The sequence below is a fragment of the Miscanthus floridulus genome, chromosome 16 (assembly GCF_019320115.1).
Source record: "Miscanthus floridulus cultivar M001 chromosome 16, ASM1932011v1, whole genome shotgun sequence".
In the NCBI taxonomy this organism is placed as follows: Eukaryota; Viridiplantae; Streptophyta; class Magnoliopsida; order Poales; family Poaceae; genus Miscanthus; species Miscanthus floridulus.
Genome location: NC_089595.1, coordinates 23,676,746 through 23,693,971, shown reverse-complemented (window position 1 = coordinate 23,693,971; position 17,226 = coordinate 23,676,746). Strand labels below are relative to the sequence as shown.

At 45.5% G+C, this 17,226-nt stretch overlaps 1 protein-coding gene across 1 annotated transcript; it reads left to right on the top strand.

Annotated features, from left to right (window-relative positions):
- The first annotated feature begins 9,662 nt into the window (after nt 1–9,662).
- Nucleotides 9,663–16,882, top strand: LOC136512673 (transcription factor WRKY5-like). The gene is made up of 6 exons (XM_066506651.1): nt 9,663–10,261; nt 10,451–10,540; nt 10,682–10,828; nt 12,660–12,959; nt 13,120–13,233; nt 14,439–16,882. Exons 1-6 carry the CDS (start codon nt 10,028–10,030, stop codon nt 15,159–15,161), a joined length of 1,608 nt encoding a protein of 535 aa, XP_066362748.1. The 5' UTR covers nt 9,663–10,027; the 3' UTR covers nt 15,162–16,882.
- The last annotated feature ends 344 nt before the right edge of the window (nt 16,883–17,226 follow it).

The window sequence follows — 17,226 nt, the reverse complement described above, 5'->3', positions numbered from 1 at the left end:
GCCCCTTCAATGCTTTGGCGTAGTCGTCCTCGTAGTTACGACATCCACCGCCCTTTTTCACGATATTGACTTCACCGTCGTCTTCCCAAGCACGCTTGCTCCTGTAATCGTCACGGCGGTTGCGCCGCTGATTACGTTGGTCACGGTGGTCGCGGGAGTCGTTGCGCTGGTTGCGGCGGTCAAAATTGTCGTTCCGACCATGATTGCCGCGGTAATCGTCGCGGCGTGGAGGGTGGTCGGAGCGTGGAACCCTTGCTGCTTCTTCAACGATTATCTTTTTAGCGTCGTCGGCGTCCGCGTATTTCTTAGTGGTGGCCAAGAGCGCTGTGACTGATTCAGGTCTCTTTCGGAGGAGCTTGTCTCTTAGGGCGTTGTGGAAGCGGAGGCCGGTGACGAAAGCCTCGATTGCTTCGTTGTCGGAGATTGATGGAACCTTGATGCGCATCTCCGAGAAACACCGAACGTACTCGCGCAGTGGTTCGTCTTTCCGATCTCGGATCCGTTGCAGATCGTACTTGTTGCTGGGTTGTTCACAAGTAGCGATGAAATTGTCGATGAAGGCCTACTTGAGCTCCTGCCAAGAGTCAAAATAGTTCGCCGGCAAGCTAACCAGCCATTGGTGACCTGCATGATCAACGGCGACTGGGAAGTAGTTAGACATGACGTGCTCGTCAGCCATGGCTGATCGGCACGTAGTTTCGTAGAGCATGACCCATAATTCGGGGTTTTCCTTGCCGTCGTACTTCTGAAGTTTCTCGAGCTTGAAATTCTTGGGCCATATGACTTGGCGAAGGTGTGGAGTGAATTGCTTCAGACCCGGCGGGCCGTGGGCGGTGTCATACTCCATACGGCGATAGCTTTCATGGGATGCACGATCGTTGGCTCTCTGGTTGATGCGAGCACGCAGATCACGTCCACCGAGGTAATGGTGGAGATCGTTATTGCCATCGCGGCGATCTCGATTGCCATCTGGATTAGCCCTACGACCGTGGTTATCACGGCAATTGTCGCGGTTATCTCGGCGGTTGTCACCTCGAACGTCGTGGCGGTTATCCTCCCGGCGGCGATTTTCGTCCCGACCACCATCATGACCACCATTTCCACCTTGACGGTTGTCCGACGGGTCGTTGTTGTGCGAGCCACGTTGGTTGAGCGGCTGTGAGCGACTTGAGTATTGGCGGCTGTGGCTTGATTCTACTGAAATGGATGGTGCCCGGGCTTGATTTAGCTCTGCGGTCTGAACCATAGCAGCCGTCAGATAAGCTTGTATGTCATCACGGATCGCTTGGGTCTCGGGAGTGTTGGGCAGCCGCTGCATTGTCGCCATGGCAACGGCTACGTTGGCGCTTGGGGTCTTGAAGACTTGTTTGTCCCCCACCCTGTCGAAAGCATTGTTGAGGTCACGTGGTTGGACCCTTATGCGTCGTGCCTCCTGGTCTGCTTCAGCTTCGATTTGCCGGTGATTAAACCGGTCAATATTGCGTGCTTCGCGTGCAGTCTTTTCTTGTTCTGTTTCACTAACTACCGGCGGCTCGTCATTGCTGACAACATGGATCAAATCCCCTCGTCTTGGCGGGAAAGACGGAAATTGGGGGAAACCCGGGGTGTGGTCTAGTAGATCCAGATCGTATTTGACGCCTTTCTCTTCGTGACGCTGAAGCTCGGTGTGGACAGATGCGTTGGATGCGAGGCCGGATGAGGAGCTGGAGTCGCCCTCTCAGACCGTGTGGATGGATCCTTCTTGATAATCTTCAATCCGGACCATGTTGACGATGTTACATGGCTTCGGCTGGGATCGGTGTATAGGACACAGATCCAAGCGGCGGCGTAGATTGTACGCGTAGCTGGAGGCAGCGTTTTGCAGGCCGTAGGGCTAGACCTGGTGGTTCTCCATCGGGACTTCGTACTCGCAGAGTCGGAGACTCATCGCAAAGGCTGGCTGGCGACGAGCGAAGCGCCCCTCAGGAGTAGATACGACCACGAGATCTGTTCCAAGTCGCGCAGGACGACTGGTCCGAGCTGGTCGGGTAGATCTGTTGTGGGGAGCTATTACTTGCTCATTGGGTTGGCTTTGAATCATACTTACCAGAGCAAGGGTTTCAGCGAGTTTGATGCCGACCTGATCGACGGAGTCGAGCAGGTCGGTGTTGTCGATCTGCCTTCCTCTGTAGCGGGGAAGCGGATGACGGGTTGTCGGCATGGCTGTAGGCGTGGTCGGAGCCAGATGTACCATGGTCGGAGCCAGATCCATCGTGGTCGGAGCCGTATTCTTCGTGGTCGGGGCCGTGTTCACCGTGGTCGGAGCCGTGTTCACCGTGGTCGGAGCCGTAGCCGATGCAGGTGAAGTAGTCGTCGACGCAGGTTGAATCCACGCCTCCTCCGTGGTCATGGCGATGGAGTCATCGGAGCCGGTGGTCCAGGTGATCTGGCCAACGGTGAACGTGAGGCCGTTGGGCATAGCCATGGAGCCAGAGATGGTGACCATCTTGTTTGCTTGGAGAGCAGTATGCACACCCCCTACCTGGCGCGCCACTATCGACGAAATATGGTCGGCAGTCTACCTAGGGGTATGCCCAAGGTAGTAGATTATCGGTAGATAGATGTGCAAGCCCCAAACAAGACGGTGACGCAAGAGAGACACAAGGCTTTATCCAGGTTCGGCCGCCGAGAAGGCGTAATACCTACATCCTGCGTCTGATTTTGTATTGCTGTATGTCAATGAGAGATGTTTTTTAGAGGGGTCCCCTGCCTGCCTTATATAGTCCAGGGAGCAGGGTTACAGATCTGGATACTAATCCTAGTCAGTTACAATTGCCATATGTGGCCGGATAAGGATTCCTATTCTAATCGACCAGGATCCTGCTTGGTCACCAAATCCATCTTGATTCCTTGTGCGGGACTCCGATCAGGTTAACTGGGCCACACATCGCCTTTCGGGTGGACCAAACTCATCGATCCGGGCCAGCCCAAGCTTAGCCGTAAGGGTATAGGGGTTAATACCCCCACACTAGGTCTGACTCATATTTGATCCAAGTGTCCTGTCGCTGCTTAGCATGGCATTGACATCCTTGTTTCAATTTGTTCTTTCTCTCTCTGGCTTACCTCTGACTCTCAGTCTCACCATCGTGCCCCTGGATAAATGGTGATATGTTGGATTCGGATTCATCTGAAGATCTAATGTCGGGTGCTTCTGGGGGGATTAATGGTGATCGAGGACGGTGAATCATGAATACTTCTCTAGCGTGAGTTGTTCTATCATCATCGTTGATTTTTGTACTGCCAGAGCTGTTGATAACTTCAGTAGAGGTTTCAAAGTCATAGATCGAGTCTCCTTCTTGGTAGGGTAGAGTTGTTGTTGTCATATCGTCGACTAGTTGGGTGCTGTCATCTTTAGGAACAGAACCTGGCCAATGGACGATGCATTCTTGAGATGTTATAGTTAAGACGAGACCTTCCTGGGCTCCCTTCAGCGGCATTCTAAGCACGGGATAGGTGGATCCTTCGAGCCATGTCTGATAAGATGTTGCCATGTTGTGGAGTCCGAATGGAAGAGGACCCGACTTCTTTGAAGTACTCCGAGTGTACTCCGAGTAGTATTCTTGATAGGTTGACATCATGTTCCAGAGCTTTGTCGGAAAAGAACTCGATTTTCTGAAAGAACTCGGATAAGACTCTGTCTCGGAAGCGGAACCTGAGTTTGAATCAGATGTGTGAAGTCACAAAATCCAAGTTGGATTGGACATCACGAGCTGTGCAAATCATCTGGCAAGCTGATCTGTCGTTGTCGCCGAAATGAAAAAGTCCTGATGATGATCTGAATCTTCAAGGAGACGGCCTTGGAGCTTGCCATCATCGCCTACCTCGTAGATCCATGAACCGAAGATGAAGATTGATCCCTTTGAGAAGATCATGTTGTCGAGGTCCATCAAGCTCTTGGGTACAAAGTCGCCGAAAGCCCCTACCTGGCGCGCTAGCTGTCGATGTTTGACCACCGATAGCCTACCACGAGGGTCCCTGGGGCAGTTTGTTCGGGCTTCAGCGTATGTGGAACTCGACGGTAAACACAAGAGACAGTCGATTTATCCTGGTTTGGACCCTGTATCTTTGATCGAGTAATAACCCTACGTCCAGTCGGCGTTAGCCTTTGTGTTGGATTGATTGTCAAGTGTTGTGTTCTACAATTGTTCTCTTAAACCCCCAATCCAAGGAGCCCTGTCCTTCTTTAAATAGTCAGGAGGCCAGAGTCCTAGTCGGTTTACAATGAGAGTTTCTCGTAGGATTACAGAGTAATACTACTACCAAGATTACAGGAAAAGAATCCTAGTTAGACTAGTTCTCCCTTCTGTGCGGAGTATCCCGTGGGTCCCACACCGACACCGAGAGCCTAGGGTTCTTAGTAGCTAGAGGTCGCAGGCAGCCATGCACCATCGAGTCTCAGTGGCTCAAGGTCGGAGCAGGCCGGACGCCTGTAGATCCCAACCACTCAAAGTCCAAGGAGGTTGGTCATGTTAATATCGGTGTAGTTTGTAGTATTATTATTAGCTACATGCAAATTATTAAGCATAAGACATCCTTGGCTGAAGGTGATCATCTCTCCATGGTTTTATTTTAAGTAGCTTCAAACATATATATGATGTGTGCCAATATTACAACTTACAAATGGAAATGAGAATTTTTTTTCTTATGTGATCCATAACATTCTGTCATAGGGCTAAGGTTTAGGCATGCACTTACCAGGAAACAAAAATTTTGTGTGGGTCAAAAACCAATAAGAAAACTAGCAAAACTACACTAGGAAAGTTTTAATTGCCTAATGGGCATAAAGTGACAATGAAATTTAGTTTTATTTCTTGGTGTTGATCACTAATGAAGATATTCATGTTGGTGTTTCCTGGCCATCGTTTCTACAAACCTAGGGTATTATTAAGTTTTTTAATCCATTACTTTCATGGGCAACTGCTACTAAAGAACCTTTTCCTTGGGGTTTTGGTTTTCTCATATAACTAATCTTGAGAATTGAGTTTTTTATATGATGTGTAGGCTAGGTTTAACTAAGACGCCGTTCCCTTGATGAAAGGGGAGAGTATGCCTTCTCCTTCACCATTGTCACCTCCTCCACCAGATCCAAGCCACCACCACTGTCGTCGAATCTGTGAAAGGGGGAGAGGGTGATAGAGATTGAGATAGGAGAGGGAATGATGACGAAGGTATCACTGTGCCTACGAATCCTAAGAGCCGAGGTCAAAGCGGCTCGCCTTGGTGGCCCTATGCATGACCCGGTTGTGCCCTATGCACAAACATTGACATCATGAGCATCATTAGCATTTTTATTTTTAACTCAGTTTTTGAAAACTTGCGTACAAAATTCTACATTTACTGGGCTCTATTATGCGACAAGGAGACCCCGGTCAATGAAACCCCTGATATGGAAGTTGAGCAACCAACCCTAGAGAACCAAGGCAGGCTCCTAAGCACCCCTACTCTTTGCAATTGCATAATATGACTAATGTTAAGTAATGCATGCTATGTTACTATATTACCTATCTCACCTAATTGAGCTTCATACCTTGTTATTGATCCTGATGCATGTCTAGCTTGTACCTTGATTGTTTACTTTCATTTATCGTATAATGCATGCTAGTTTGCTTAGATGGTAGAAGTTGAGAAGGTGATGGGTTTCTCACCTCTCGCGTATGTAGGACTTGTTTGCCCACTAAGCAACTTGAGATGGAGAAAAGTCTAAAACTTGGCCAACGTGATAAGAATTGAAGCAAGGGTCAGCGAGGGATTGGACCATGGCAAGATGGGAGATGTCTTGGGTGGTGTAGCTAGCTCGCTGGACCAATTAAGGACAACCTGAGATGCCTAGGGTGTTATTAGGTTTTCTAGGCCATTACTTTCATAGGCAACCACTAAAAAGGAACATTTTCCTTAGGATTATGATTTTCTCGAGAAATGAGCTCTTTTAGATGATGTATAGGCTAGGTTTCACTAAACCGTCATCCCCTCAATGGAGGGGAGAGTATGCATCCTCCTTCAACATTGTCGCCTTCTCCATTAGATCCAAGCCATGCCCCCACCGCCGGATCTATGAAAAGGGGGAGAGGGATTGATGACAAAGGTATCACGTTGCCTATGAATCCTAATGGCAGAGGTTGAAGGAGGCCACTTGGTGGCAGGTCACAGTGGCCTGAGGTCGGAGTATATTGAGTGCCTAGGTTTCCCGGTACTCAGAGATTAGAGGTAGCCACGTGCCATCGAATCCAAGTGGCTTGAGGTCGGAGGAGGGCCGCAAGGGGCCAGGGTTTAGGCACTTACTAGAAACAAAAACTTTTTTGAGACTCGGAAACAAAAACTTTGTGTGGGTCAAAAACCAATAATAAAGTTAGTAAGACTGCACATGGAAAGTTTTTATTGCCTAATGGGTAGAGGGGGGGTAAAGAAATTTAGTTTATTTCTTGGTGCTGGTTGCTAATAATGAAGATTTTTTTATGGATTTTCTTGGTGGCCGTCATTTCTCAGAACATATACTACTATTCATGTGTTTTTAGGCCATACCTTTTACAGGCATCCACTACAAAAGAACCTTTCCTTAGGGTTTTGATTTTCTCATATAACTGACATCAACAATTATTTTTTCTTTTCAGATGATGTGTAGGCTAGGTTTTGCCCTTTTAAAAGTGCGTGGACCTGGAAGAAATTTTTGCTATAATTTTTTTAGAGAAGGGGCCGAGAAGCCCTAGTCTAGTAGCATGCACATAGAAGAAAATGCTATAAATTCCTGACTATTTTCCTATCACCCGTATCAATGCATTTGAGCTTGTCCGAGTAATTATCTTGAAAGAAGATCATCAATCTTTCTTACATCATATAACCTAGCCCCATCTTGATTATCATAGTTTTTATGCAACACTAAATTTATTGAAAGTTCTAAACTATTGTTAAGAGTTAAGACTAAGATATGCTGCATATAATAATTTGGCATTCCTCCAATAGTACAAGGGTTGGCTCATTCGTATATACTCCATATGGATAGAAAGGGAAATATCCATGTAACGGGTAGCAGACAACTAAGGGCATGCTTGGATATAAGAGCTAATTGCTAGCTAATTAAAAATTGGTTAAAATTTCTCTAGTGCATCCAAACAGGAGAGCTAATAGGTGGGCTAATTTTTTTAGCCAAGTATTCAACTACTGGTTAGCCAAGTAGCTAGACAACCATAGCTAAATTAAGCTAATTTTTAGCCCAGCTAGTAATTAGTTATGTGTATCCAAATAGGCCCTAAGTAACATCGATATATGGATAAATTTCCAATGTGCGAGGATGGAGAATGTACAAGCTACCGTTCATTCGTTGATCTCAGGCATTTACATATGCTTATATTATCGACCACGCCACGACAGCATTTGAGTAGCTTGTAGGAATAAGCTATCTCTCCAGCAGATTTTTCATATTATAAGTCACAGTTGAAAACGTCCTTGCTCTTAGATAATGCACATTGTCAACTAGCTGATGGTGGCCATTGACCAGCTAGTTAATCAAGCCAGCCCCAATGGCCGGCTATCGTCTCACATCTCCGATCCCTTATTGTTTCTTTCTCAAATTCTCCACAAATTTGCTATGGCTAGATAATACATAATATGGACACATGATGACTGAAAATATGCGTGTGACTATATAAGTCCACCTCTGTTTTGTCTTGCAAGCATAAGTTTGAACTACCTACAATTTTCTCCGAACCCAGTACAGCTCATATACACGCATGCATATGCGCACATCTTACTCGAGATTGACGAACGAAGTTACCACAAACGTCTCACTATTAACGAGCACGTTACCTACCATGGAAAGAGTAGTGACATTAAATCCTAGAATGAGTACAAGAAAATGTCAAAACTCGTGTTAAGTCAAGAACTTGAACTCAGATAGATGGGTCATTCCATAATAAACCTAACCAACTGAACTACTCTTATAGTTTGCTAAAAAAATACATACAAGTTGCATGTTGTTTACAAGCCATTGATATTTTCTTGCGAGCACATGGACATAGAGTCAACAAAATCAGCGCTTGGGTTTTTCTTTCATTTCCCAAAATGAGTTTCCAAAATTAATGTAGTAGATAATGCGGCAGATAGATAGATAGCCACTGCTTGGGTTTTTCTTTCATTTCCCAAAATTAGCCGGTGTATATTGTGGGTTAGTGACGACACAACCATAAACCCCTAATTTTGTATGAGCTTTCACACTAAAATCTTCAAAACTTTTATTCAAGAATTTGCATATCAAACTAGATATTTGATTATTTGTTTCGACAAACAAACATGTTTCAGGCACTACTCCATGTATTGAATCTAGACCATAGACATGAGTTTTTTGTTTTAAAAAAATGAACTGGGCATGAGATGTTTTATAAAGAGAAAATGCTTTGTTTGTTATTGGCATAAACCTAAATCCCCTATCCGCCACCTAGAAAACACAATTTACACATATATGCCATCAGTGCTAAACTATAATTCTTTCCATGCATGCAAGATCATTGCCTCAGTGAGCATCCACTGTTAGGGAACATTCCATATACATACCAGTATTTCCTCAAACTGCAGAGGTAGTCCATGACGAGCGAAATAGGGGGCCTCGACAAGGAAGGGGGTGGCCACACTTGATTTCTGGTCGAGGAAGGGGCAGTGCGGGCTAATGGGTGCCTCAGTTACGTGAGTTGCTCTGCGGGTTGGCAGATTAGGATGTGCCATTGTGAGCTACAACTATTATTCGATTTGTTGGCTGGTTGCACTCATCACTACTACAAACAACTACTATAGGGGCGGCTAGGAAGCTTCTATAGCCACCTCTAATTTTTCACCTTTGTATAGGCGATTCTCCAAATACATTTCTAGAGGCAGCTCGATTCAGATTGAGCCGCCCTTACACCCAAAAAAAAAACTGGTTGTTAAAAATCAATTCTGTAGTAGTGTGTGCTACTACTTGGCTACGGTTGCGACAGTTGTTGTGGAGGATAAGCCCACTGAACACTCTTTAACAAATACCCTCTATTTCTCTCATCAAACTTGCAACATGGGTTCTAAGATTCCAGACTCGATATAATTTACATCCTTTGTGCTCAATTGGTGGCATAAAAGAGATCAGATAAATTTGTGTCCAGATGAAAGAAAGGAACAAAACAGGTTACTTTGACATGTTTATTAGTCAAGATGATCAGAACATGCACGGTGAACAATTAAGCGTGCAAAAAAGATTAAAAATTTTGGGCAGTGTTGAGAGGATATTAGCTAGTCTTTTAGGTGGGAACAAATATTTTAGCACATGATATATAAAAAAGTTCCCTATTACAAAAAAAAAAGATGAGCCCACAATGGATATTACAACAGAGCACAACATACATATATACTCTTATTTTTCTTAAAAAAGACATATATATACTCTTAATAGGTGTGTTTTTTAGGTTCCGTATCATTTGTTGGAGGAAAAACCTGTTCCATACTTCCATTTGGCCACAGAACAAATATTATTGTAAATGAACCCAACTGATAATAATAAAAATAATAACTTTAATAAAAAATAATAATGAGAGAGATGTTATGGTTCGTGGCCACTCCCCAAGTCGCAAAACGCAGCATCCGTTGACTGAGTTGACCCGGCCCACGCGCAGCGACACGTGGGCAGGGCGGCGTCCCCTCCGGTCCAGCCTCAGCCAGCTCTCACGCTGACGCCACGCGGGCTGGCCCACCCAGTTCGTCCCCGTGCCATTGGTCCAACTCCTCCAGCCGTCTCGTTCCTATGGACAAGTCCAAAGTCCAAGTCTTTCCGTTTCACGTTTCCGGCTTCTTCACTGTACTCTGTAGTAGTAGCTTGCATAGTTGGACATCTCTCTCTCTCTCTCTCCCCTCTCCTTTTTCTCTCTCTCTATTCTCTAGCTAGTACGGCACTGCAGGTCGTCACGAGCTGTATATAGCCGTCTCTTCCTCACCATTACCTGGGTTGATACCTCTCGCTCCAACCCGACCATCCATGGACTTGGTGCCGAAGCAGCAGCAGAGCAAGGAGAAGCAAGAGGAGGAGCAGGAAGAGGAGATGATGATGGTCTTGGCGGAGCACGGGGACCGGCCGGCTTTCGGTCACGGCGGCAGCGGCGGGCGCAGGAGCGAGATCAAGGAGGTGGACTTCTTCTCCGCCGCCTGCGGTGCTGCCGCTCGGCGCAGGACCGACGGCGAGGACTGTGGCTGCGATAATACCACGGTCAACGTAAGTCTCCCCGTCGAGATCGCGATCGAGCTTGAGATTATTGATTATTGATGTCTGTGCTTGCAATTAATAAGACAGCCATTAGATCAACGATGCGTACTTACATGTATATACATGAGCCTTGCTTGTTTCTGCTGCTGTTGTGCCTGTACGTTCTTTGATTCGTATACATGTTTTCTGTCATCGCAGACTGCACTAGACCTGCTGACCAGGGCGGCGGTGGCGACGCCAGCAGCAGTCGACGGCGGCGAGGGCACGGCGAGTGGTCGTGATAAAGAGGTACTAGTAAGCTTCTTCGTCTGATCTTGTTCGTTCTTCTTCTTCCACATCAGAATTTGTATTGATCTTGGTCGTAGCACGGTCCATGCACACTCATGGTGACTGATCCGATCCTCTTACACATATATGTGGTGGTAACAGGTGGATGTGGCGGCGGCGGCGGTGGAGGAGGAGCTCCGGCAGGCCGGCGAGGAGAACCGGCGGCTGCGGCGGATGCTGGAGGAGCTCACCCGCAGCTACAGCGCGCTCTACCATCAGCTCATTCAAGCCCAGCAGCAGCAGCAACAGGTATGGTAAACCTAAACTAGCTAATTGGGTGGCTTGATTCGTGTTCAAGACTTCAAGTTCAAAGTTTGTTGAAAAGAAATGGCTACGCGTCTTAATTGGAGCCTACCTAGTCAACGTTGTACTTGTCTTGTTATCAAAAAGATATGACCCTGTTTGCTTATGCTAAAATTTAATTTACGCTGATGCTTATGCTAAAACGTTGGGAGAGAAAAGCACTATTCTATGATTGAAAAGTAGCTTAAGCCAACAGGAACTCCTACCTAGTCAACGTTGTACTTGTCGTCTTGTTATCAAAAAGATCTCCCGAATATCTCTGTGTTACTATTATATATAATCATCAAAGAAAAAAAAAGGTACTCCTACCTCGTGAATGGAGCAGCGAGCAAAGCGATACTAATGATACTTTATTCACTTCACATTCACACAAATTTTAAATCGATCGTTCCTACAAACCCGCGCATATATATATATATATATATATATATATATATATATATATATATATATATATATATATGCATGCTAATTATTAATTGCAATCTGTGACACCCTACCTAACTATTTGACTCATATTTTCCGTTCTGGATCCATTTAATTCCTCAAATTAGGTCTTGTTCTAATATATATTCAACCAATAACTTCATATATGTGTCTAACCAAGAATAAATTTCATATATAGCGATGTACACCAATTAATGATCGATGAAATTGTAGAAATTATGCATTGTAAAAGCATTTCCTTAAAGTTGCATGCATGCCCAGCATTTCCAATCATACGTGAACAAACAACTAAGGATAGCTCTAACAATCGACTTTTAAGCTAGCTTTAAATATTTTTTTATATTTTAATAGAAGAGAAAGAAAAGCTCTCGCTCTTGATTAAGAGCTAAGCTCTTGCACACATTTGAAGATTATGTGAGAGTGTTAAGTGGAGCTATCCATGTTATAAGCTACTCCTATGTGCTAAAAGTTAGCACTATTACTATTGCGAGTGTCCTAATGCCGCTAATTTCTCTACGGTGGTTCAGATGGGCACCTCATTTAGTTTCCGTCACCACTAGCTATAGTGTTTACCGTATTGAATTTAAATGCAAGCTGCTTTTCTGTTGACATTCTTCAAGCATTAACATCCCGAGAAAAATTTGGACACCTAATGTTTAGGTGGCTAATCAAATCTATGTCAATCGCCCATGCATTTGCATTGATAATTTGGATTGGAGAGAGGTGTCTCCATCCATGTGTGCACCCCCACAGGCCGACTACATATACACAAGTACTGTAGCACAACACACGACGTGTCTGTGCGTTGTAACAAAACTTAATGTCTTGGAGTGTCATACTCCGTACACCATCACTAAACGTGAGTTGTTCTGACTCGTATATATGACCATGGATCTTAAGTTTAGGTCACATATACATGACATGGAGAGCGCGATGGTATTTTAGGATGAAAAAAAAAGACGGATGGAAAAATCACTTTGCTCTTTAATATATTATTAGGTATAAGTATAGATATAGAAGATAAAATAGATACATATATAGTTGTATATGTAGATCTCGCCATCGAAAGCAGCTTGGCCGTGCAAACAGAAACTAAGCTTTGACAGCAAAGCCTCACTTACTAACGGTGGTTAGCATGCATGTTCATTCATGTCAATGTTACATTGGGAGACATTACACTGCCCCCATGCATGCATTTCCGATCACGGTAGTCGGTAGGTGCTTTCATACGCACCATTTTCTTACTCCTATAACTAACTCGATCAAGCAATTAATGAGCACGACTAGTTCATGGCAAGTGATACAATGGTCGTTGGATCGATCGATGCAGGCCAGCACAGCGAACCCGATGCTACCGGCGGCAACGACGACGGGAGTGCAGTTCATGGACCCCGGCCGCGTGTCTACGGCAATAGCAGGAGCGGCGGCGCCCCCGCCAGCGTTCAGCGCTGACAGAGCGGATTCAGACGGTGGCAGCGGAGGAAGCGGCGGTGAAGCGGATCAAAACGATGGGATGAGGACGCCTGAGCGCAGCGAGAACGCCGACCGGGCGGCGACGGCGACGGCGCCGGCGGAGGCGCCTTTGCGGAGGGCAAGGGTGTCCGTGCGCGCACGGTCCGAGGCCCCAATGGTATGTAAGAATGCAGATACAGATTTATGCTGCTGCTGTCAGCAAATAGCTAGAATACATATGTGTGGATTCAAAAGAACAAAATCCACATGTTTGTGCTGGTTTGTTTCCTCAAATTTTTAACGAATCTTTGTTTGGGGATATGTGTACATGTGTGTAGATCAACGATGGATGCCCATGGAGGAAGTATGGGCAGAAGATGGCCAAGGGTAACCCATGCCCCAGATCTTACTACCGCTGCACAATGGCCACGGGATGCCCAGTCAGGAAGCAGGTATATATTACGTACACTAACAATCTATTATCTATGCATATTACGGTTGCTATTTCGTAAATACTCTCTCCGTTCTAAATTGTAAGTTTTTTTTGGCTTTTATAGATACATAACCTTTCTTATGCGTCTAGATATACATTTTACCTAGATACTTAAAACGAAAGCGACTTGCAATTTAAAACGAAGATAGAATTGTTACGGTACTGTGCATTCTTCTTCCGTTAGCTTATATTCAAGGACAGGTTTTTCCTAGCTATTGGTCAAGGAAATGCCAAACAAAAGGTTGCTGAGTGTACTTGATTTGAATACTAATATACTGCAACATGTATGTATAGCTAATAAACAAGCAAATGGTCGCATGGTGTATTATTATATGCCGTGGTCTGATACGTTGCGTGCTCCGCAGCACAATTCAAACACATGTAGTACTTTCTTTGCATTTCAATATTTGGATATACGTGTCAAATATGGCATTTGAAAACGCACACGCACCCAACAAAGCAGCTGCAAGTAGATTTTGAATATACCTTTGCATGCAACTCTGATGACATTATCCTATGATAGACGATGACATTTAAATGTGAACATACTATGGCCTTGTTTAGATTGTAAGTTTTTTCACTTTCTCTCCATCACATCAAATCTTTAGACACATGCATGGAGTATTAAATATAGATAAAAAAATAACTAATTATACAGTTTGATTATAAATTACGAGACGAATCTTTTGAGCCTAGTTAGGCCATGATTGAACAATAATTGTCAAATACAAATAAAAGTACTACAATGCCAAATACTGATTCATAACGTCAATCTAAACTAGGCCTATATGCTAAAGTTGCAGGTTCCACGCTTGCATACGTTATTGTTTTGAACCTCTGTCTCTCTCTCTCTATAGCCTTACCTGTCCCCAAATGAACATTTACAAATAGAAGATCAAACTGTTTACAGATTGTGACATCTCACCAGACGGACGACCATCCCTCTAAAATATTTTGCTCAAACTTGCTACGTGTTTGCCTTTAACAACTTTCATTAATAAAATGCTGCTACGTGTTTGGCTTTTACCTACGTACACATGCAGGCGTATTAGAGATGAGCTAGATGCCTGCATCTGCATCTGCATCTGCGTGCATGGGAGAAATGAGCATACGTCATCAGTAACTGATGGGCACACACGTGTGCGTGCATATATGTATGTGCAGGTGCAACGGTGCGCGGAGGACAAGGCGGTGCTGATCACCACGTACGAGGGCACGCACAACCACCAGCTGCCGGCGGCGGCGGCGGCGATGGCCAAGACGACCTCCGCCGCGGCGGCCATGCTCCTGTCGAGCCCGGCCGTCAGCCACGACGCGGGCACGCTCTTCGCCGGACACCACGTCGCGGCCCCGGCGCCGCTCTTCCAGTACCACCACCCCTACGCGTCCGCCATGGGCGGCGCCACGCTCTCCGCCTCCGCGCCGTTCCCGACCATCACCCTCGACCTCACGCACTCGCCGCCGCCGTCGTCGTCGGCAGCGGCCGCGGGTCTGCTCCAGCATTACCGTCAGCTGTCGTCCGTCCCTGCCATGCCGCCGTTCCCGATGTACGGCTTCCCTGCTGCCGCTGGGCACAGGCCGGTGGCGCCGCCACAGCCATCGGCGGCGACGCTGTTGGGTTTGGACGGCAGGAACCGGTCGGCGCTGGAGACCATGACCGCCGCCATCACCAGCGACCCCAACTTCACCACGGCCCTGGCGGCCGCCCTCTCGACGATCATGGCCGGAGGCGCTGAGCCACCAGCTCTCCGGAGCGGCGCCGCTGACGCCGCCGGAGATGGTGGTAACGGTAGCGGGGGCACTGACCCCGCCACGGCTGCGGCAGCCGGAGCACGTGAGACTGCATTGCATGCGCTTTTGCAAAGACTTAATGATAGCCGGCAATGACATTGCTGGAATCAAGCTCATGCACCAACAGCTGTGCATACATCCATATACACATATCGGCTTTGTACACGTAATGTATACCACAGAGTCCTCTTATATACGTTGTAGAGTTGTAAATGGATTATAATTGAGGTTTTTAAAGAGGCAATTTAATTTTGGGACTTGCTAGCGTCCGGATGTCCGATCCGGGGAGCTAGCATCGGATGATGCCCGCGCAGTGAGCGAGAAAGCGCCCCAGCAACTGGCCAGCGCCGCCCTGGACGTCGCCCGCGCTGCCAGACCACGCACGAGGACCGCTCACGCCCCCTCCCGCTTCCCACGCACACCCCATGTGCAACGCTCGATCTACTTTTGAAACATCCAGATGAAACACTTGCAACATGTAAAAGAAGATAGATGGAACACTTGAAACATGTGTCTGAAATACTTGCAAAACACCTGAAAACACTTTAAAATCATTGCAAACATACGCAACATCCAGATAAAACAGTTACAATATATGTGTGAAACATATGCAACATCCAGATAAGCACACTTGCAACATACATCTGAAAAACAGATGAAACATTAGGAACATACGTTTGCAACATACGTGTACAACCATTGCAACATATGGAACATCCCGATCTACTTTTACAACATCAATATAAAACACTTGCAACATACCTCTGAAACATTTGAAACCTACGTTTGCAAGCACAAACATCCTAGTCTGATCTCGTCCACATTGCTGGATGCCATCGCCGAGGGAGAAAGCGGACCGAGCGCGGTGGAGAGGGGGGAGGCCTACTCGTCGCCGCTCCTGGCACAAGCTATCACCGAAAAGGGCCAGAAGTGACCGGGCGAGCGTGATGCAAAACAGAAGCCACGCGACGGACGGTGAGCGCGGTGGAGAGGGAGGAAGGCGGGCATGGCACTCGGTTGCGGTGGAGATGAAGGATGGTGGCCGTCTAGGCGCGATTGAGAGCGTCGTAGTAGAGCATGCCGCGGCAGTGTAGGCGCGACGGCGTGGTCGCAATGCAGCGATCGAGAGAAAAGTGAGAGCAGAGTTGTTTGTTTTTTTAACAAAATGTGAGATGGGTGCGACCATGCGAATGATATTGTTGGGCCATTCGGGCGGCATCGAGGCGCACCAACGCAAGCGTCCGGACGAACAAACGCCCTACCCATAACATTTCCATTTAATTTATCATACTTTCTGTACTTTCTTCTATACTTAGTTGGGGATCGGCACTCGCTACACGTTAAACAATCTATTTCTATTCTAGTATGCATAAGCATAATAATCTTACTATTATTAATTAGATATTCCAAATGAGACTCCACACAATAACCCTCACGAGCCATACTAAATCTATAAAATATTATAATAATTAGAAATATCTAGTCTTTAATTTGGTTAACTCTAATCATCATCGTTGGTAACAAGAAAAAAGATAAATCATAGGAAATTGCACGATAATCAGAAACATTTAGGCTTTAATTTTGTAGACTCTAATCATCATAGATAATAATAGCCTTGGGATCTATTCTATTTTATAAGAAGTTACCCACCTCAACATTATGAAAGTACACAAGGTAACCCATAAATTTGTATCTAAATTACCTACATACTCCATCTAAAAGATAATTTAAGATAACCCCTAAAATTTGTAACTAAGTTACACCTTTGTCATTAGGAAAAATAATTAAACCCTTAAATTTTGATCTAAATTAACCACCTTTTGCCATTACAAAAAATAATTAATGTAGAACTTAAGTTTACATCTAAATTTATACTTTCTTGTATATTTAAATTTTACATATGTAAATATATATATATATATATATATATATTTAATAATGATACTATACAAGACTATTTAACCTCATTTAAACACGGTCTAAATAGCCTAACTGGTAAATAAAGGATGACTGATTGTATACCTATGGTGTTTAGGACCTGTTGTGCGTCTTTATCCTACGGTAGAGGTTTGGGCTAGCTTCTGTGGCAGTCCTCTTTCTCCTTTCTGGGTGCTGCAACTGTTTGTTTGGCCGGGCTCTGTATTTTTAGACGCTTGGTCAC